This window comes from Nematostella vectensis, chromosome 1 (genome assembly GCF_932526225.1).
Source record: "Nematostella vectensis chromosome 1, jaNemVect1.1, whole genome shotgun sequence".
Lineage (NCBI taxonomy): Eukaryota > Metazoa > Cnidaria > Anthozoa > Actiniaria > Edwardsiidae > Nematostella > Nematostella vectensis.
Window position 1 is genome coordinate 11257207 of NC_064034.1, and position 21936 is coordinate 11279142.

At 41.2% G+C, this 21936-nt stretch overlaps 3 protein-coding genes and 1 long non-coding RNA gene across 5 annotated transcripts; 2 read left to right on the forward strand and 2 right to left on the reverse strand.

Moving 5' to 3' along the window:
* Positions 1-695: 695 nt before the first annotated feature.
* Positions 696-6395, reverse strand: LOC116601172. The gene is made up of 2 exons (XR_004289929.2): positions 6199-6395; positions 696-1529 (listed from the first exon to the last, which is right to left on the reverse strand). It is a non-coding gene; the product is annotated as an uncharacterized LOC116601172 (long non-coding RNA).
* LOC5517474 (tubulin alpha-8 chain) lies at positions 852-5575 on the forward strand. Its single transcript, XM_001637442.3, has 4 exons — positions 852-994; positions 1361-1583; positions 3187-3332; positions 4298-5575. Exons 1-4 carry the CDS (start codon positions 992-994, stop codon positions 5264-5266), a joined length of 1341 nt encoding a protein of 446 aa, XP_001637492.3. The 5' UTR covers positions 852-991; the 3' UTR covers positions 5267-5575.
* Positions 6396-6463: 68 nt separating the features above from the next.
* Positions 6464-14806, forward strand: LOC5517473 (tetratricopeptide repeat protein 41). 2 transcript variants are annotated; one of them, XM_032361865.2, is made up of 8 exons: positions 6464-7122; positions 8125-8342; positions 8733-9086; positions 9331-10117; positions 10629-11562; positions 11980-12229; positions 12840-13130; positions 13704-14806. In XM_032361865.2, the coding sequence occupies exons 1-8, from the start codon at positions 6704-6706 to the stop codon at positions 13976-13978; spliced, it is 3528 nt and encodes a 1175-aa protein (XP_032217756.1). In that variant the 5' UTR covers positions 6464-6703; the 3' UTR covers positions 13979-14806. The 2 variants fall into 2 exon arrangements, with proteins under 2 accessions (XP_032217756.1, XP_001637491.1); XM_001637441.3 differs by having other exon boundaries at positions 6465-7122; positions 10629-11574.
* LOC5517472 (endoplasmin) lies at positions 14626-21852 on the reverse strand. The gene is made up of 12 exons (XM_001637357.3): positions 21692-21852; positions 19903-20153; positions 19502-19744; positions 19187-19389; positions 18605-18881; positions 18263-18379; positions 17764-18140; positions 17383-17554; positions 16703-17088; positions 16133-16295; positions 15355-15612; positions 14626-15037 (listed from the first exon to the last, which is right to left on the reverse strand). The coding sequence occupies exons 1-12, from the start codon at positions 21741-21743 to the stop codon at positions 14993-14995; spliced, it is 2544 nt and encodes an 847-aa protein (XP_001637407.2). The 5' UTR covers positions 21744-21852; the 3' UTR covers positions 14626-14992.
* Between the last annotated feature and the right edge of the window lie 84 nt (positions 21853-21936).

Genomic DNA, 21936 nt, shown 5'->3' on the forward strand with positions numbered 1-21936 from the left:
AGAACACGGAAATATTTCCATATCAGACGCGTAAGAAATTAGGCACAACAACTTTCAGGCTACGGACTTTCAGGCATTGGTCTTTGAGGGCCCTACATAAAGAAAGCGCTAGTTTCTCAGGCATTTTGGCAATCTTGAAGCCCCACACAAACAGTGCGACCGTTCTAGGAAAACACTTTCAATTGCTCATTGATGTTCCCGACAATGTGTTGATAATGCAGATTTCTGCGCTGCGGCGCGTTCCACCTCGGTCTTAAAGCTTTTGACGACCTATGATTCCAAAGCACCCCCCTCCTCTCTGCAAATTCTATTTTTAAATCCCCCCTATTCTATTCTCGGCTTCAGCATGGCAAAATGCTGTACACCAATTTGACTTCTGGTCAGTGGGGACTTGAAAAAATCAGGGAAAAACCAACGGAGAGGATTTGTTCTATTCTAGTTCCTCGTGCCTCAAGATCTAACTTAGAAATCCTCGAAACGCTGTTGTCTGTGATACAGCACGTTTGACCAGAATTCGGACGTCGGATCTTTGAGCTGGGCTTCCTGTGTTTAACACCAAATCGCGCGCTCAGTTCTAATTAACATAATTGGCGGGAAAATGTCGGGCGCAAGTCGCCATTACGTCCCGGTAATTTGATTGGCTGCATTTGCTGGTCCGTTATTCAAATTTTTGTGACTTTACACGATAAACTTTATTTCCTTTAGTTGTTTTAATTTAGCGTATGGAAAAAGCTAAAAAGTACCAGAAAACATGGAATTAACACATCGAATTTTCCTCAGTTTCAAGGAATCAGGTAATTAATCTATTAGCTAAATAATTAGCTCATTATCCATTGTGATGCTTTCAATTAGGAACACTTTTAAAGCCCCAAACATCTCTGTCTAGGGAGACGTGTTTTTCCTCGGGGAAAAGCAAGTAAAAAACCTACGTAGTGAAAGAAAAAAAGCTCGACACTACACAAAACCAAACAGGTTTCACGCCTCTGGCGGAATGGTAAATACTTCACTTTACATTTCTTGTTAGCTTTCATTTTCCTAATTTTTTTTTTCACTGGAATTCAGAAAGTAGGTTATTTCTAAAATCAAATCCAGTGATCCCGGTTATACAACATTTTGTTTGTATTTTAAAGCTTTCATATTGTTATCAAAAGTTCCTTTTATTTTAAAAAGAATATGCCACTTGATCAAAAAAACATTTTTGTCAAGATTTTCAATGTCTTTTTGTCAAGATTTTCAACGTCTAAACCATTTTTAAAATAATTCATAAAAGCTATAAATCCACTTCTAGATGAAAGACACTAAGTGAAAATAATTTGTAAACGTGCACAAATTACAATAGCTTTTTTTCTTGGTAATCCAGCGGGAGTGCATATCCCTTCACATTGGCCAGGCAGGAGTACAAATAGGCAATGCATGCTGGGAGTTGTATTGCTTGGAACATGCGATTCAGCCAGATGGGCTGATGCTTGGTGGACCAAGTGAAGAGGCGGGTGATGACTCATTCAACACTTTCTTCAGTGAGGCAGCTGCTGGAAAATATGTTCCAAGAGCTGTGTTAGTTGATCTTGAGCCTACGGTTATTGGTAAGGTGACAGAATGGAAATGTCCTTGACTCCCTTATATATTAGTTGGCCGATTGACTTATTGGTTGATTGGTTTAATAGTTTTTAATATTGATTCATTGAACTAACTTGTTTGCTGATTGGTTAGTTGAACATAGCTGTCAACTCTCCCACATTAGGAGGGGGTCTTGAGATTTTGAACCTTTTCTCAAGCCTAATTTTATTTGAAAACATCATACATTTACTTTATTCTACCGCATTAGCTTTCTTGGTACTTCTGTTACATTCACTATATTTTCTCAAGATTTTTTCTAAAGTTAGGTTTACAGTTGAATTTTTGATGGTTTGTTTTGTTTGGGTGGTCAGTCATTTGGTTGATTAATTGTTTTGTTGATTGTTGTATGATTGATATGATTTTTTTTGATGGTTTGTTTTGTTTGGGTGGTCAGTCATTTGGTTGATTAATTGTTTTGTTGATTGTTGTATGATTGATATGATTTTTTTTGATGGTTTGTTTTGTTTGGGTGGTCAGTCATTTGGTTGATTAATTGTTTTGTTGATTGTTGTATGATTGATATGATTTTTTTTGATGGTTTGTTTTGTTTGGGTGGTCAGTCATTTGGTTGATTAATTGTTTTGTTGATTGTTGTATGATTGATATGATTTTTTTTGATGGTTTGTTTTGTTTGGGTGGTCAGTCATTTGGTTGATTAATTGTTTTGTTGATTGTTGTATGATTGATATGATTTTTTTTGATGGTTTGTTTTGTTTGGGTGGTCAGTCATTTGGTTGATTAATTGTTTTGTTGATGGTTGTATGATTGATATGATTTTTTTTGATGGTTTGTTTTGTTTGGGTGGTCAGTCATTTGGTTGATTAATTGTTTTGTTGATGGTTGTATGATTGATATGATTTTTTTTGATGGTTTGTTTTGTTTGGGTGGTCAGTCATTTGGTTGATTAATTGTTTTGTTGATTGTTGTATGATTGATATGATTTTTTTTGATGGTTTGTTTTGTTTGGGTGGTCAGTCATTTGGTTGATTAATTGTTTTGTTGATTGTTGTATGATTGATATGATTTTTTTTATTGATTACCAGATAGATTTGAGGTTTTATTGATAGCTTTGGCTGGTTGGTTGTCATGTTGGTTGGTCACATGACATTTGGATGGCAAACTAGCACGCTCAGGCCTTTAGCGGCAAAATAACGGCAACAAAAAGCAACTTATTTAGCACTTATTAATAAAGGCAGAAAGTTTGTTAAAATTTTTATTTTTTTCATTGCTCTCTGGCATAACGACCACAGTGATTTCTGTGTTTATTTTGGCTTGAATTTGCCCGCCCCCCCAAAAAAAAAAAGTCATATGATCTCTTAGCGTAAGTCCCCTATTGTTTGAAAAACACACAAAAAAAAGCTCAATTAAACCCCTATCTCTTTTGGCTCCCCATCTACAATAAGCTCCCCCCTCACCCCCAGGAGACCAAAATTTCAAACTGGTTGGTTAATTCAAGGAGTTGTGATTTAATCAAATGATTGAATAGCTGGTTGGTTGATTTTAGGTGGTTGGTTGATGAGTTGGATGGTTGAAGGAAGATGTATCGAATTCCTTTTTATTACTACACAGATGAGGTGAGAACTGGCATGTACCGCTATCTCTACCACCCAGAACAAATGATCTCAGGAAAGGAGGATGCTGCTAATAATGCCCGTGGCCACTACACTATTGGAAAGGAAATGGTTGAGGTTGTCATGGACAAGATTCGAAAAATGGTGAGCATGAAGGCCTATGATCGCCTGTGCTGATTAGAGAACTTCAGATCTGAGTGAGTTCTGGATTTATTTTAGAACAAGCTTGGAGATGTTTAGTATCTGTATTGGTGCAGGTGGTTTTGTCATCTTCATAGTCTTCTTAACTATTTGTATATGAGTTTGTAAATATGTTTGTTTGTAAGTATCGTTTGAGTAAATAAAGATGTGATCCCCTTAGCATAAAAAATAAACGGGAATAAAAGCAAGCAAGATGAGAGAAAGAAGAATGATACAGCTTTGGAAGGGAGGGTGGGGGAAAGGAATGCTAGATCTCTACCAAAGTCATTTTTTGTTTCAATTTTTTAAAAGATTTTAGAAATTATATCAATAATTTCCCTGTTTAGGATGTGTTTAAATTTTTTGGAGGCACCAGGTAAGGCCCGGCCGACCCCCACCCCTTACAGACTTAGAGACATTAACCAAATATCCCCAGGGTCCAGGGAGTAGATAAAATCAAACTAAAAAATGTGGCCACCCAAAAGTATATTCAGTTTCAGGTTTTTCAAGCCTAGTTAGACCAATCCTATGGGTGTTGCAAGCTAAAGGTGTTTCTAAATCTGTATGGTTTGCCTGTGGTTTAATCCTGTTGTCTCAGTTCAATTTTTCATTTTGCTTTCACTTTTTATTCCATTTTTTGTCTTTGGTTTAGAGTGTTGCACCAAATATTAAAAGTACAATTTTTTAATAGCTAGCACTCCTTTCCTTCTGAAGCTGTGATAAAAGCATGAATATGTAAAATATAAAGTCCCCTTTGTGTGTTTAAAGTGTTTTGTAATGTAATATGTTTGTATGTAGCTTTGTGTTTACAGGGTGTGGTTTTGTTCGAGCTGCTCCTTTGGGTGGATCGTGGGACACCTTGACCTCTTATGAGGGCTTGGTGGTTAAAGTCCACGGTCTACCCAAAGGCGCTCACTTTCTCTCCGCAGACTGACCAGTGCTCAGGTCTGCAGGGGTTCCTCATCTTCCACTCATTCGGCGGAGGCACAGGATCTGGCTTTGCGTCCCTCATCACCGAACACTTGTCGGTTGACTATGGCAAGAAGTCCAAACTTGAGTTTGCTGTGTATCCTGCACCACACATTTCAACAGCTGTCGTGGAGCCATACAACTCTGTACTCACCACCCACACTACACTTGAGCACTCAGACTGCACCTTCATGGTCGACAATGAAGCAATCTATGACCTTTGCCGACGCAACCTCGACGTCGAGAGGCCAGGCTATGCAAACCTGAACCGCCTCATTGGACAGATTGTGTCTTCCATAACATCTTCGCTGAGGTTTGATGGTGCATTGAATGTGGATCTTACTGAGTTCCAGACAAACTTGGTACCCTACCCACGTATACACTTTCCTCTTGTCACATACGCACCAGTTATCTCCCCTGAAAAAGCATACCACGAACAGCTGACAGTTGCGCAGATTACCAACATGTGCTTTGACCCCAACAACCAGATGGTGAAGTGTGACCCGCGCCATGGCAAGTACATGGCTTGTTGCATGCTCTACCGTGGTGATGTGGTACCCAAAGATGTCAATGCTGCAATAGGGGCAATCAAAACTAGACGCTCTATACAGTTTGTCGACTGGTGCCCGACTGGCTTCAAAGTGGGCATCAACTATCAACCTCCAACCGTAGTCCCTGGTGGCGACCTGGCGAAGGTTCAACGAGCACTGTGTATGCTGACCAACACCACAGCTATTGCAGAGGCCTGGGCCAAACTCAACCACAAGTTTGATCTGATGTACGCCAAGCGTGCATTTGTGCACTGGTATGTGGGTGAGGGTATGGAGGAGGGAGAGTTCTCTGAGGCTCGTGAGGATCTGGCCGCCCTTGAGAAGGATTACGAGGAGGTTGGAGCTGATTATGATGGGGGCGAGGAGGATGAATACTGAGGTGTCAGGAAACAAGTACCTCTCTCACCCAGCATGCATTGCCCCCTCTGCCCCTTATTATCAACGGTTTGCATCTGGATACCTTGATTATATGAAAATCTACTGCAATTATCAAGTGCAAACCCTATTAGAGAACTGTGTCATTTTGTTTTGGAAGTAACCTCAACTGTATACCAGATGGTGCATTGAAGATGACTAGTAATACACTGGTAGACTTAATACAGTACTAGAGAACAATGTTGCTACAAATACGACTAGGATGTGCATGGTGTATGCATACTGTTGTGCTATTAAAATGCTTCCTTGCAATATTTGGGTTATTATTGAGTTGGGAATTTATATAAGAGTACATCATACCTGCAAACTCTCCCTCTTTTTGGCATTACAAAAAAAATTACCTTTGATTTTTAATGTTGGTTTTTTCATGTTGATACTCAATGTTGATTTTCAATGCGGTTTATTTATGGACGTCCAGATTTTTTTTATCAGTTTTATCTTATTTATTTGTGTGGATAAATTTCGTGCGGGATGTTTCAATTAATTTTTCTGTTTGTCATTTTTTTGCCATTTTTTTTTTGCCACAAAATTTTTGCATCTTTTTTTCAAAGAATAAAAATAAATATTGAATAAAGGAATTTGGATTTTAATTCGTTTTATTTTATATTTTTATAGTTGATTTCCAGTATTGTGATTGGTTTTACTATTATAACACTGGGCCACCATACAAGAGTGCGATATTATTTACATTTAAAAGCCGGCAAAACCCCACGAAAACCCGTCGTACGGCAATAAAACTTGGTATGGTTTGTTTTCAAGTCCTAAACTACTGATATATTGGTATAAACCCGGAAATTAAGACACTTTAAAGCTTGTCTACAATACACCAAAAACTGGAATTCGACTCTGCTGTCTGGGTAAATCTGCGTGCTTACCTTTTTCGTGCTGGGGTCATCTTCATTCGATGCTCAACATACTTCCAATCTGTTTGTTGTTGTTGCTATCGAAATCATTCTAAAAAAAAATGAGGGGCTTGCATATTATCGCATTGTAGATATAGGTGGTTAGAATCTGCTAAATTTCTAACAACAAATAATCACACGCTACTCGTTGAAAATTATTTTCGTAGTGTCCAGACCTCCTCGGTCACGTAGGCCAGTAACGCCTGGTTGATGTTAGTGTTTTGGATACCGGGACAGCGTGTAGCGTTCGATGCAGTCACGATTTGGGACGGTGAATGTACAATTACCAATTTAATGACTTAAGAGTGTTCGTCATTCACGAATCAATACCTGAGCAGCCTTGAGAAAAATGCGAGATAGGTTTTTCTTGTTTCATGACGCTATGGCGAGAGAATGTGCTGTCTTTTTTTAACTTTTCACACTTTTAACAACTCGCTCTAATTAATTTCAGTTTATTTATCAATTGGACATATCAAACATGGACTCCAAATCTGCAAGTTTAAGCCATATGCGAAGCCAAAATGCCAGTAGAGAGGTTATACGGCCATTCGTTTGTGGGACATTCCGGGATTTTCACGCAGAAAGGGACTTCCTGAATGATCATGTCTTCCCGAAGTTACACCGTCTGTGCCAGGAACGGGGAACAAGCTTTCTTCCTGTGGATTTGCGCTGGGACTCAAAACAAGGACAATCCGCTAGTGATCATATTTTACGAGTTTGTTTAGATAATGTGGAGCGCTGCGCTCCGTATTTTATTTGTCTTCTTGGAGACCGATATGGGGTCCATAGACCGTCCGAGAGCGAACCTCCAGATGTTGCGACGGAGGAGTGGTTGACTAAAAACTACGAACTTGCTACTTCGCACGGCTATGAGTGGCTCAAAGAGGACGAATACAGGTTACGTATCTCGTACATGAATGTGTCTGGTTTTTTTTTGGGGGGGGGGGAGTGGGATGGTGGAATTTTTCGACATTATTGTTGGAGTTTTTGGTAATAACCCCTAGTTACACTTATGATATATTTTCATGAGCCCTGGGGCCAAAGTGTAGTCGCCGGAGCTTTGTTACAGTAGCCTAGCAGAATCTTATTACACCCTAGAATAACACCTATGTGCAGGCTGTAAACACCTTCATGGGATAATCACTCCATAGTTGGATACAAGGGGAAGGAAGCTACTAAGGCCGAAAACTTTAAAATACCTGCCACATAGTTTGCATTTCTTTGTATTTCTTCCTTGTTTTTTTCTAAATTAGGGTGTAAAATTTCATTACAGAACAACCACGGCACAGTATTTCCTGTGTCTAGGGTCTGTATCCCTTGCCCTGTTTTTGTCTGTTTAGAAAGGGCTAGGGTGAATCAGGACTTGGGGCCATCAATATGTTTAAAAAATGGAGTGAGGATCCAAAATTTGATTCAGAGGAGAGTTTGAAGAGCAAAATCTGCTTTTTTGAGGCCCAGAAATTGAATTGACCTTTCTTTACAGCATGCTTTTTCTCTCATAGCAGGGGTGTTAACCCCACAACCCCTATTTCTACGCCTGGTGAGGTAAATTTGTGAATTTTAGCATACTCCTGGATCCGTTCAAGTACATACACATGGGCCGAACCAGGAGTTCCAAAAGGGGGGGGGGGGGGAGCAAAGCAAGGTTTTAAGAAAGGGAGGGTGGACTCATTGTTTTTTTTTTCTGTGAATTTCCTTATATTTCTTGTTATGTTTGAGCCAAATATCTGAAAATGGTTGGTTGGGTCTGCTTGGTCCACCCCTTGGTCCATCCCTTGGACAAGGGCTCCCTGGATCTGACACAGGGAGCTGCCCCAAGCCTATCAGTATGTCCTCCATTGGTTCTTTTGCAATCGTCACTTCATAATGGTAAAATATTTCGTATTGTTTATTCCCTAGGTGCAGCAGCCTAACTGAGCTTGAGGTTGTGCAAGCGTCATTCCGTAAGAAGTATGATTATGGTTATTTCTATTTCCGTGATCCGGAGCATCTAAAAGAAAAGATAGACAGTGCAGATTCTGAAGAGGAGAAGGAAATACTACTCTCCAACCATAAAATCGAAAGTGAATACTCCGCCAAGAAGCTTAGAGAGCTCAAACAGCAAGTTATTGATACAGGTTAGCCAACCAATTTAGTAAAAATAACTGTCTCAGTTACAATGGGACATTGGAAAATCAGTGCTGTAGATGATGTCTTTTTGGTGAAGCCCACCCATCTCCACTATTTTTTATCAGTCAAGCGGCATGACATCATCTACCTATACGCTAGCCTCCAGGCGTGTACCTAAGGGTACAGGGGTGCAGACACCTCCCTTGGCAGCAAAATCTTTTTTTAAGGATTTTCATTTTTTTTACGGAAAGTCTTTTTATGTGAACAGCATTTTGAAGATCAGCTGCATCTTAGATCTATAGAAACTAGAGAACCCTAGCCATGCAACTACAAATACTAGTAGGTCTTTTTTTTTCTACACCAACAATACATGCAACATTCTAATACTTCTATCTCAGAGCTACCTGTGAGACATTTTCGCACCTTAGAGGAGCTCGGAGACCTCGTACTGGCAGACTGGACAAGCGTTATCAATACTTTATACTCTCCTATCGAGCCATTTGTGTTCTCCAATACGAACACCGAACCCTTCCGGCAGTGGTCGCTCCACGAAACCGTCAGTGAATCTTATCGGCGCACCTTCATACGAACACCGAGGACCCGAGAGATCTCCGACGTGTTGAGCGTGCATGCCGAAGTCGAACAAGGCGTCACACGCAAGACGAGTGTTGCGCTGAGTCACGTGATGCTGAGCACTTTCATGACAAGTGTTCCTGGAGGCGATTCGTTGCCGCCCATCTTGACTCTACTGGGTGAGTGCATATCTGATACTCTGCTGTTTCCGTGAAAGTGGAAATATTTCTATTAGTTAGGAGCCCCTTCAGACGAGGAAGCTTTGAGGTGTTTTTTTTTATAATTTGTTAGATAAAGTATACAACTTTTTTTATCGATGGTTATTTAGAAATTTCTATAATAGTATTTAACAACAAAGGTGGGAGGAGACATTCATTTATTCATCTATTCGCTGCACAAGAAACATTTAAGTTTTTTCATCAGGTGAACGCGGTTCTGGCAAAAGCGCCCTTGTCTCCTATTGGCTGAAGCAATTCACAACTGCACGGCCGGAAGTGGTATTAGTACCACATCACGTGGGATGTGACTCCTCCTCCGCTGACGTCACAAACTTCATGCGCCGCTGTACTCGAGAACTGCGGACACAGTACCTTGGGTCAGATCTCAATGACATCATTGATAACAACGACATCACCGACTTCCGGCGTGTGACCGAGGCTTTCCACGCGGCCATAGAACTGGGGCCCAGTGTCATCGTACTTGACGGTGCCAGCGAGTTCGGGAAATCTCACGACCTTCCGGCGTACCAAGCTAAGGAGTTGACGTGGCTTCCGAAGGAAATTCCTGAGTTTTGTCGGTTAATAATCACCACCATCAAATCCGATATAACATATCGCGCGCTTAAACAGCGCAAAGACTCCTACTTCATCGAACTAAATAATGTTTTAGACGCAAAGTCAAAGCGAAAACTGTTAGAGGAGTATGTTGGTGCGAATTATACGAATTTCATGGACGAACAGCACTATGCCAAGATCTTAAGCTCAAAGCTAAGCGAACTCCCCATGTATTACGTTGCGCTAGCGAGCGAGCTGAGGATTCTGGGCACGGTTAAGAACCCTGAGAGACAGCTTGACATGTACGTGCACGCTACCTCGGTGGGGGAGCTTTGGAAGCAGATCATACGCCGCTGGACACATGACTATGGCTGGCTCAGACCAGCGGCTAGCAGGAACCCAGTGCCTTCAATCAAAGCGCAAGGGTCACGTGACAGGTAAGATGAAATTTTTTTTGGTAAAAAAAAAATGTGACCTCTAGCGCAACGTACAAGATTTGTGTTTTGTAACAAGCACTATGACATATGGCATCAAAATTTTACTTTTTGACTTGTGCTGAGTGCATGAATTTCCGTGCTATAACGGACTCGTACCCAGTCGCTAATCAATAAAAGAACAGAAAAAGAAGAGAGCTTGAGAGAAAAAAAGGGCGAGCAAAGGAGTCTCCCCATAACGCATTGCGCGCCCTCATCTTCCTTACCAGACTCACTTGCGCGCCCTCTTTTTTTCTCTCAAGTTCTCTTCTCTTTCTCGTTTTTATTGTTTAGCAACTGGGTACGAGTCTGTTGCTATAAGTTACTGACGAAATAGAGACATTGGTAAATAAATTAAGTTGTACCTCTCTCTTTACCCGTCTATCCATTGAACGCACGTTTCAAGTCCCAAAGTATCTACTTAATAAGTCTTGACTGTATTGTTTTAAGTATACTCCATGCTTGGGCTTCGCAGAATGAACAGCGGTTGGGTTGCAGATGCCATGCGCCTCTTCAGCGTGTCGCGCAGCGGCCTCACCGAAAGAGAAATGCTAGGCGCCCTAAGGATCATGGGGTACGCCAACAACTACAGTATTTCCACCGCCTACTGGAGCATGCTCCGTATAGCCGCCCAGAATGCATTGCTGGAGCTTCCATCTGGGGCTCTTATTTTCTCACACGGGGTTATCCGTAACGCCGTTGATGTTGCGTTGCTTAGCAACCTGACGTCGCCCTCACACGAGCGTGTCATCACACCGATGAGCGATCCTTGGGAGCGACAGAAGCAGCAGTGTCACGTGGTCTTGGGCAAGTACTTTGCGATGCAGCCCAACTCGCCACGTATTGTTGAGGAGTTACCATGGCAACAGTTAATAAGCGGAAACCTGGAGGAACTTTGCAGAACTATCACTAACCCCGGGCTCTTCGTCTATTTTGCGCACAATAGGAATGAAACCCAGCGTCAGCTTGATTTTCTGTGCTATTGGAAAGCGCTCAAATCGCGAGGTCACAAACCAGAAGTTGTGCTACTACAAATGGCAGAGAGCGCCAAAGAGAGACTATCCCAAGAACACTTGCGCGCTGCGTCCTCTGTCTCTAGAGTGGAGGAACCGCTAATCGTAGAAACTGTCTGCTATAAAACCGAGGAAGACCCTTTGTCTCCCATGGAGCTAACTGTCGTGCTGTACCATGCCGGAAAATACCTGATGCATTGTGGGGATTTAGAGGCAGCGGAACGGCTACTCCTGGCAGCGTACAAGACTGGGAACCCTGTGGCTTCAGTTCTCGACTTGGAGCTTATGTGCCATGTGCAGTGCGCGCTGGGAGATATGTACGTTGCTATGGAGACCATGTCGACGGCGGCAAACTGGTACACAGGGGCCCTGAAGACGTCGAGTGAGATTACATGCGTGAGTAATAAGGTAATGTAACGCCATAAGCATGAAAAACGACGACGACAGCAGTTGCTGTAAAGCAGTGTCTTTGTCAGCCTCTATTTTACCATCCTAGCAAAATGTCGAGGGTGGAAAGCGTCCATTAATACCATCTGCTGATTTTGGGGAAGATATCGCGATCTTTTCAATTGTATCTAGTAAACGTTTTTAGAAGGGCGGAAGCGGGGCTTTGACGGGGTGGAGTTCGTTTTCTTGTAAATGTTGATTTGCGGCTTCTTTTCTTCCCAAACTGCCACAATTTAATCCTTTTGGCGAGGTACTTAGCTTCAAGCTTTATTGACTGACCTGACAAAGCCGTGCTTTTGCACTTGAGTTCAATCACCTGGAAATTTTGTTTGACCATTTTTTTAAATATCTCTCTTTGTAAACCAGAGGGAACACGAGGCAACAATTGGTGGAATCCTTTGTAAGCTGGCAATGACCCGAATGGACGGCGAAAACGTCCCTGTAGGACCATCTGAGGAACGGCCCAAGTCACGTGTTCCTTCTCGATCCAGTCGATCGCGGACGACGTCTGGCCACAGCAGACCTGACAATGATTCGGACCCACATATTGACTCCTCTGTTGGGCCTTTATTAAAAGAGGCCTTCAAGCATTTACAACTAGCTGGATCTTTTCCGGGTAAGTAAACATTTTCTTTATTATTTATCCTCCTTACTTTTGAATCGAGCGTTGTATGAAGGATTCCCAAATATCTAACTAGAATACTTGATTTTATCCATATTTGCTTTCATAAAAGGTTACGATCTTGTTCAAGAAGTAACCTTCAACTCTCAGCAGAATTTATTTGCACCCAATTTATGTCTGTACAAAATCAAATACAATCTTGTCGTAGTCAACAAATACAGGCCCGTACCCAGGGGGGGGGGGGGGGGAGGGGGTGCGAACCTCCAGCTAGCAATATAAGTGCTTTTTTGTAGACTAACCTATAAAACATAAGCGTATTAATAAATCAATAAAAAATAAATATCTTTTTGTTCTTTCAGGTATAATCAGATTTTTATCAGAAATCTCACCCTCTCCGTACCCCCCCCCCCCCCCCCCCCCCATCCTGGAAAAATTGGGTTCGGATTTCGCAACCCTCAGAAGAAAAATCCTACGTGCCTGAAATACCCCCTTAATGCGATAGCTCCTGGGCTCAGAGGCAATGATTAATCCTTCTTACTTGGCCAATGGCAGAGCAGCGCTGTATTTCAGCGATTCTATTTCTCAGACAATTACTTATTTACAGTGACTTCAACTGCCTTTTACTACATGGGCCTGCAGTCAATGAAGCAGCAGCAGTGGTCAGAAGCTCGCAAAGCCCTAGAAACAGCAATGCTCATGCGTAAGCAGTGGTACGGCCGTACTCACCCCTCCGTTGCAAGAATCGTGGACTTGCTGGGCACCCTGTGTTGGAATGATACCAGCGAGTCACGTGAGATAAGCGAGTCGGAGAAGCTGTACCGAGAGGCACTGCACATGCGCGAGGAAGCGCTAGGGAAGACCCACTTGGAGGTGGCGAGCACGTTATTTAAGCTCGGTAAGGGGAACCAGCGATAACAACTTACTAACACACACAGCATTCCCTAATATATATGATCCAGCCACTAGGGATGTTCAGTAAGTTTCTTTTGCGCCACTAGAGAATAAGAAAAAAGTCACACAAGTATAAGTACGCAGCTGCTTTGTCTCCTATTATCTTTATTCTACAAAGGAGTTATTTTGTCTCTATTCTTCTCGTTCTTTGTGTCGAGGTGCGGATATTGTTCATTTGCCCAATCAAATTGCAGCTTGTAAGAGCTGCGTACTGACCCAGTCACACCATGGCAGTAAAAAACGTTACTCTGGATCTGTGTGACCCAGGCTTCTGGTGAATAGCCGAGTGGTAACCGTATTTACTCGGCACTTGTTCGTCGCGCCTTCGGATGTTCGGGCGCACCTGGAATGTACTTTAAAATCTTTGATAATAAATTTCACAAGAAAAGACCTCTAGGGTGGGTATTAGAATTATAGATTAGGCCAGAGAAATAGAATTATGCGATTCTTTTTGTCTTGCAAAAAATAATAAAACCTTTTTTTTATCAGACTAAATCTTATATTTTTTTTTTAAAAGGAAAACTTCTTCGCGTGAAAAACACAAAGGACGCTACACGTGAAGCCAAACAACTGTTCCAGCGTTCACTCGATATTCGCACTGCCAAGCTGGGGGTGTACCACAGCGCCACCAAGACGGTGAGACGAGAGCTGATGGGCCTCGAGATGGCAGACGTCGCTCTGACGTTCGGTACGAGCGCCGCGATCAAGGAACAACCAATGCTGATGTTGAGGGACTACAAAGCACAGCTTTTAGCAAAAAGCGCATCCTCAAAGCTTGCGTCTAGAAATTAGCTAGGCTAGGTTTTTCCTTCGGGATAATCGAAACGTTCAATAGTGGGGAACTACAAGGCACCGCTTATAGCAAAAAGCGCATCCTCAAAGCTTGCGTCTAAAAATTAGCCAGGCTAGGTTTTTTCTTCGAGATAATCGAAACGTTCAATAGTGGGGAACTACAAGGCACCGCTTATAGCAAAAAGCGCATCCTCAAAGCTTGCGTCTAAAAATTAGCCAGGCTAGGTTTCTCCTTCGGGATAATCGAAACGTTCAATAGTGGGGGACTACAAGGCACCGCTTATAATAGCCAGAAGCATATCCTTAAGTTTGCGTTGACAAATTAGCCAGACTAGGGCTACAACAGGCGGCATCTGTGAACCAAGGTTTACTCGGTAACCTGCTAAAGGAGATACGGAAGGTATTCTGAGAAAGCGGCCCCTTCCGGAAACCTAAAACTATTGTTATCAGTTTATATAACATAGTATAACGCATATTAGAATTATTAGGAGGTTTTGTAAAAAATCCAGGCTCCAAAAAGAAGTGATAGCTCGATCCCGTCCACTCCCAAGGGGGAGGGGGGCATTTAGTGGTAAACATCCAAACTTTGGCTCAACAATGAATAACCTAGGAAATGTAGATTTCCCCAATAATATTATGACAACATATAAAATTTTAATACAAAGTTTATTAATATTTTTTTACCCGCTTTGTAAATTTGCCTCATTTTGAGGCCATCTACCATTCCCGGCGCGGCTTTGCCACTTTTCTAAAGGGTATAAAAAGAGTGCCAAATATATTTTATCCTAGCAGAGAAATTTTCATAAATAAACTCCAACCAATAACGACTGGCTGGATTGTTTTCTATTCGTTCTTTTGTCTCTGGGCTGCCCGCGTGACCACACCGTGTCACGTAATTCCTTCATTTCAAATGTCTTGTTTTGGTAACGCAATGCGTGATCGGGTGATAGAACTGGAACATCCAGATTCAATGTACAATATTTTTTTATGAAAAATTTTAGGCGGTGCGTATGTTTAAAGCTCTTTCTTGGGCTCTGCTGGGGCCTCTTTCTTCTCCTCCTGAAAATGAGGGAGAATGAAATTAGACAAAGAAATCGGAGTATAGTCAATAGTATCTATATTTGATCGTAGACAAAATCTACCCGTGAAATCGTTAAACTGTTAAATCTTGGTTTACCAAATTCACGTTTTAAACTCGCAGGTGAACGAGTCACAATTTTTGGTCATAAAAATTTAATAATAACTCCAAGAAAAAACTTCGATAATATAAATCCAAAAAATATCAAAGGGATATTTAAGAACAATTTAGTTAAATTTCAATATTTGGTCTCTTAGCAAGGGTATATTTGTCCGCGCGAATGAGATGGCGGGCTCACCTCAACTTCATCTTCCTTGCCCTCGGATTTGGGGTCGGGCTTGGAGTCAGTCTTGGTGTCGACATCCTCGGCCTTCTCCATCGCTGGTTTATCCTCTCCTTTCTTGTCTTCTTTCTCTCCCTCTGCATCAACCTCCTCTTCTTTCTCCTCCTTCTCAGCTTCCTCGTCCTCCTCTTCAGGCTCGACCTTCTCTTCCAAGTCTACGCCCATGCTGAGGCGGAGCATACGCTCGATGCGGCCTGCAAAGTCAGCCGAGTCCTAGAACGGTGGACAAAAGTGATATCTAGTGTCATTTATATCTATTTACAGACTTGAAATATAAGCCCATAGGATTTTGGGCTAGGAAACCTAGTTGGTTCATTTTATGGAGCAACAATAAAAAAAAAAAAAATAAAAAAAACTGGTGCCAACATTGTTGGAAAAATGCGCAGCATTGTGGCAGGGAATCTGGAGTCCTTGTAACGTCGTCCCATACCATGATTATCCCAATAGGCCATGTGATGGAATTTCAAAACAATGCTAATACTTTATTTCCCAAATTCAATAAAAAAAACATTGCAAAACCTCAAACCAGCTTATGGAAATAGATTCTTTCTTATACTAACAAGGTTTATACTTGGTATTTTGTCCTATGTGCCACAAGGAGAATATGTAACTTTGGTAGGATACATTGATAGGTAATTTTGCTTTGTACTAGAAAATGGCGGCTGAAAAAATGACAATGTGTCAACGTGGCGTCTGAACAAGGATTGATAAATGACGAGGGTCTTGACTGTACCTTGACAAGATATCCTGAGCGCAGAGTGGCGGTTTCGAAGAGGATCCTTGATAGATCTTTAGCTGTCTGGTCGTCCTTGTTTTCCTCGACCCTCTTCAGCAGTTGTTTGACGAGAGGGTGGCGGGGGTTGACCTCCAGGGTCTTCTTCTGCGTGGCGTAGTATCTAAACAAGCAAAAGTGATCCGTCAGAGGAAGTACAATCTTACCGTGCACACATTTTGGCGGGAAGCATCATGAGTACATATAGTAACCTGAAGGTCGAAAAATATCAAACAAATGTTTAACCAAAAGAAAGGTGTCACAATTCTAAAGTCTGGTGCGTTGTACCAGGAAAAACTAAAGCGTACGCTTGGCGATACTGTGTAGTCATTCAAACCGCATTGGCCAATCAATACTTGCTTATTTGTGCAGATAAAAAGCTTCTGTATCAATAGTGAAAACATACCTTTAGAAGTACGGAGCTCATAAAATACACACGTTGCGCGTAAAAAGTGGGTTTGAGAACGCAAAACTTGTTAAAGGGTTCGAGAAAGCACATCTTACTAAAAGGTTTGTGAGGGCATAACTTACTCGTTGCTGGGGTCGCTGGATTTGGCATAAGCCTGTGAGCGCATGATTCTCTCCATATTGCCGGACCATCCATACGAGCTGGCGACCAAGGCACAAGGGGAATCGTGGAGTCTCTCAGAGATAGTGGCCTTCTCAATCTGATCTTTGAGAGCATCCTCCTTGAGCCATTTCAGCAGGGGCTCATAGGTCTTCTCGAGTTCCTCAAACTTCTTCTTCTTCTTGTCGCTGTCTTCACCAATCTTGAGGCCCTCCTTTGCGACGTTCTGGAATTTCTTGCCCTCGAACTCAGGCAGACTCTGCATGCAGTACTCGTCCACGGGTTCGATGAGGTATAAGACCTCATAGCCCTCTTTCAGGAGCTTCTCGACGAAGGGGGAGCTCTCAACCTGAAAGGCGAAATGAAAGTATGAAACATTTATAATGCAGCCATATTCCAAAATATTCTGAGAATTCCCTATAGTTCATATGAGTGCGAATCGGACTAATGAAACTGGGATACAGCAACCATCGTTTGGTAAATGCTTAAGCAATTGGAATACAACAGTCATTATTATAAATTGTATTTCACAGTGTTTCAAGAGATTCTTGTTACTAAATGCACAGCTGTGTGGCAGAAAAAAAAAAACATAAGTCAGATCCATGTCTGAGTTTTGATGACCCTGAAGCCATTTTATCCATACCTCTTTGCGGTTGTGTCCTGCCATAAAGTAGATCACATCCTGCTTCTCCTTCATCCTCTCAATGTACTCGGCAAGGCTGGTCATATCTTTCTCAGAGTTGGAGGAGTAGAATCGGAGGAGCTTAGCCAGACGGGTGCGGTTTGAGTGGTCTTCAATCACTCCAAGCTTAATGCTGGAAGAAGTCAGGCAAGTCATAAATAGTTAAAGACAGTGTTTATGGAAGACTAAAGATTTATTACTTATACTAGCCAGTTATTTAGATGCGTAAAAATTGTTGCTTAACTTTTAGCTAAAATTATAATGATATTAAAAAAGCTCATGAAAGTAAGCTGTTTAATGCTGTCACGGTTGCTTAATTTCTCTATTTCCATAAGCCCTTACTTGGTGCTGTACTCCTTCCAGAAGGTAGCCATGTAGTCCTCCTTAGGGATCTTCTTGATCATGTCCAGCGCCTTACGGACAAGCTTCTTCTTGATCACCTTCAGTAGCTTGTGCTGCTGAAGTTGCTCACGGGACACATTCAGAGGTAAGTCGTCTGAGTCGACTACACCCCTGATGAAGCTAAGGTACTTGGGCATCATCTCCTCAAAGTTGTCTGTGATGAAAACACGGCGGACAAACAGCTTGATCGCATCCATCTTCTTTCCATAGTCAGAGAAGAGATTTGATGGGGCGGCCTTGGGGACAAAGAGAATGGAGCGGAAGGTAACCTCTCCTTCAGCAACAAAGTGGATCTTGGCCAGAGGGTCCTCAGACTCCTGCAAAAATGCAAATTCAAAATCAATGGCAGTTAAAAATGTCATTTATAAATTATATTAGTGTGAGGATGCATAACAAGGCATTAAAAAGTATTTAGCTTTCCAGGCATATGTGTACATACCTTGGTGAAGGATTTGTAGAACTCGTTGTACTCATCATCTTTGATCTCCTTGGGTTTCCTGGTCCAGATCGGCTTGTTGGTGTTGAGCTGTTCCCAGTCCCACACAGTCTTCTCAACCTGTAGGTACACAGACATAAGATCAATGGGTGAATGTGTTAAGTATGTATTATTCTACACATTGATTCTATATGCATGTCCAAGAGAGGGGGATTAGCAGCACATACTGTTTTTTGGTCAGGTCATTCAATTCTAAATGGGGAGTGGGATATCTAATATTTCAAAGGGGCCACAACATTGGATACTAAATCCAAGCACCATAACAACAGACAAAATTTCACATACCTTCTTGGTTTTAGGCTTTTTTTCCTTATCATCCTTGTCCTCTTCAACCTCGACATCATCATCTTTCTTGTCTTCATCCTTCTTCTCCTCGTCCTTCTTGTCTTCAGCAGCCTCTTCCTTCTTCTCCTCAGGTGCATCATCGATGGGCTCCTCAACCTCTGTGGTCTTGCTGGTCCACAGGAAGATAGGGAAGTTGATGAACTGACTGTACTTCTTGACCAGATCCTTGATGGTCTCTGGCTCCAGGTAGTCGCGGGCCTCTTCCTTCAAGTGCAGGCTTCAAAGAACATTTGAAAATCGTTACTTGCTTAACCAAAACTACCTGTTCTATAAACATGTTTGTATGAACATACGAACATGAAAAACTGAGAATGTATTACCCCTCTCCTGGGTTAGGTGAAAACAGTGGTGAATACAGGAAACGTACAAAAACATCTTTGATATAGAGAACATAGGGGATGCTATGTGTCATGCAAAATGTCAACTGTGGGAGTACGTAAAGATCTCAAACGTAGCAACACCATGTAAATGGGAGACAACATCATAGTGTGGTTGTGTGTGCTGCGCTATTGAGGATGTTACCTGATGGTAGTACCCCTCTTAAGGGTGGGGCCACGGGGATCTTCTGAGATGGAGAATGAGCTAGCGTCACTCTCCCAGATGTACTGCTTGTCATCATTGTTCTTGCTGGTCACAATGACACGGTCAGCGACTAGGAAAGACGAGTAGAAACCAACACCAAACTGGCCAATCAGGTCAGAGGCAGAATCGCTGGATGCAGCTTCCTGGAATTATTGGAAATAGCACCTTATGTTTTATTATAGAATTTTGGTACCTGTGAAGCATTAAAGGACAAAAGTGATTATTGAAGACTACAGTATCAACTGATCATAATACCTGGATCTTCTGGAAGAACTCACTGGTGCCAGATTTTGCAATGGTACCTAAGTTCTTGATGAGTTCTTCTTTTGTCATGCCAATACCAGTGTCTGTAACGTGAAGTATGTTGTTCTCCTTGTCTGCCTTGATCTTAATTGAGAGCTCATCGCCAGAATCAAAAGCAGTCTTATCGGTAAGAGACATGAGTCTAATTTTGTCTAAAGCGTCAGAAGAGTTGGAGATAAGTTCCCTAAGAAAGATCTGAAACAGGGAAAAAGGACAGTGTCAGTAAAACTGTTAAAGGTAGCATGAACTTTAGATTTCTTATTGATGAAACACAGATAAACCACAGCACGAAGTTTTAACCATTTTCAGATAGGGGTGGATGACTTGTGTAGTAATTCAAGATGAGTTTTTACCTCCTTATTTCTGTAGAGAGAGTTGATAATTAGCTTCATCATCCTATTGACTTCAGCCTGGAACTCATGCTTTTCAGCCTTGTCTCTAAGCTCTTTCATCTGTGCTACGTTCAGGCCATCTAGTTTGATAGCCTCTTCCTCTCTCTGTACAGCTTCATCGTCTGTTCTTGAAGCATCTCTACTCTTTCCTGCATCATCATCAACTTTGGGAGCACTTTCAGGCTCTTCTTTTGTTTCTTCAGCAAGACATGCTATCAAGTAATAAGAGAGTGTTTTCAATCACATTAACTATTGGAATCAATCATCGTCATCAACAAAATATCATTATCTTTTAAAAAATAATGTTTCATGTTTCACAGCCTGTGATGTACAGTTGTGTTTTAAAGTTCTGGAATAGGTGAAAGCACATTATACAAAGGGCATAATTAGTAGAGGCCAAAGCAGGAAACAGGTTATAAACAATTCTTTTGGGTAAATCATCATCAATAGTTTAATAAAAAACAGCATTTTGCTAGTATAATATTCTAGAAAGCTATACTGGTGGTGTTTGGATTTTCCATTGGAAAAATGTTTTTTATTATAAAAAATTATAAATCATTGAGAACATGACCTCAACTCTCAATTTATATGTTGCCATACTGCATAGCCTGGTGGAAGGCCTCAGATTAGAATTCAAGAAACTAAAAAAATAGCAAGTTGTTGCTTTGCTCAACAGTGAAATTTAAAACCTTTGAAAAGTAAATGGAATTTGTTTGTCCACCTGAAAAAGACATTCTAGAATTGAGGGGAACTAAACACAAACTGTAAAATTCTTTGCTTTATGTAGTTAAGTTAATGTTTAATTGACACAAACTTAATGTATAAATAAGAACAAACTTAGAAAGGAAAACAATTCAACCAGGAAAGTTATTTTGGTTGAGTTTTATTTAGGTGTTAGAGTTTTAAAAACTTAGTCCATTGACCAATCAGAACATGCCATTTGTGTTCACACAAAACTAACCAACCATTGCAACTGTTGTTATTAGCGAGGGTACATTATCCCAAACCAAAATATTTGAGAAAAATCTGAGTACTAGTAGGTTTTGAAATTGTATCTTGAATTATGCAACATTTATAAAACACAAAACAAATGACCAACAAAGGACCATCAAGCTTTTGTTGAAAAATTTAAAGGTTCAAGTAAATGGAACTAGTTTCCTGAATAAAATAATCAGTATTTTCTATATATCAATGGGAATTACCGTAGTAAGAACTTACTGAATGAAGTATCCAGGGGACATTCATACAAAAGCAGTAGTTCATTTCACTTTGCATAAGTACTTACAACTTATAATATAGCGAATATCGATCTTGAGCTCACTTCTCTCAGGAAATCTTTTTTTTTTGCTTTCACGATTAAGAGTTTTTAGGGATAAATGCATTTATTTAATAACTAGCTTGTCATCCTATCAAGCACAAAGAAGAAGTTTCTCTATGAATGGACTAAATCAGATTTCATGAATCCACACACACACAAAGATTGTCATTTTCATAGTGTCGTAAAAAAATGAGAAAATATACAAAGTAAAAAATGAGTGGATGTCTTGATTAGGGAGTAGCTTTACAATAGAAGCAGTGATTTAGTTTTCTTGGAATATGGCATGATTTAAGAGGTAGATACAAGCGAAATACCGTGACAACGCCAAGTAACTGGTGCAGAGAGTTTTGCACAGACCTTGCTTTGCAAGCAACTACAAACTCATGTGCATAAACATTTAGATGGAGATAAAATATAAGATATCAAACTTACATGTGATAAATAGGAGAGCCAGTAGGCCCAAGAAGTATGTTCTCCTGCCCATCTCTGGAAAACTTTCCTTCCTAAGTGCAAGACAGCTACTACAAAATGTAAATGGTGGAAGCGGTGTTTGAAGTGTAGAAGAAAGTCATCGGCCTTCAAACCAACCACGTTCATCCACGAGCCGAGAGCGTGGAGCCCTCTGATTGGTCTGAATAGGTCACGTGATGCACGTGGATAAGTTTGATTGGTCAAAA

Excerpts from the sequence above, each read along its gene's own strand:
- LOC5517474 (XM_001637442.3), top strand. Across the intron at positions 1,584-3,186 it reads TCTTGAGCCTACGGTTATTG|ATGAGGTGAGAACTGGCATG; the intron begins GTAAGGTGACAG and ends ATTACTACACAG. Across the intron at positions 3,333-4,297 it reads TGGACAAGATTCGAAAAATG|ACTGACCAGTGCTCAGGTCT; the intron begins GTGAGCATGAAG and ends TTCTCTCCGCAG.
- LOC5517473 (XM_001637441.3), top strand. The coding sequence starts at position 6,704 with ATGGACTCCAAATCTGCAAGTTTAAGCCATATGCGAAGCCAAAATGCC. Across the intron at positions 11,575-11,979 it reads TTACATGCGTGAGTAATAAG|AGGGAACACGAGGCAACAAT; the intron begins GTAATGTAACGC and ends TTTGTAAACCAG. Across the intron at positions 13,131-13,703 it reads GAGCACGTTATTTAAGCTCG|GAAAACTTCTTCGCGTGAAA; the intron begins GTAAGGGGAACC and ends TTTTTTTAAAAG.
- LOC5517472 (XM_001637357.3), bottom strand. The coding sequence starts at position 21,743 with ATGGGCAGGAGAACATACTTCTTGGGCCTACTGGCTCTCCTATTTATC. Across the intron at positions 19,745-19,902 it reads CTCTCTACAGAAATAAGGAG|ATCTTTCTTAGGGAACTTAT; the intron begins GTAAAAACTCAT and ends TCCCTGTTTCAG. Across the intron at positions 18,380-18,604 it reads AAAAGCCTAAAACCAAGAAG|GTTGAGAAGACTGTGTGGGA; the intron begins GTATGTGAAATT and ends GTGTACCTACAG.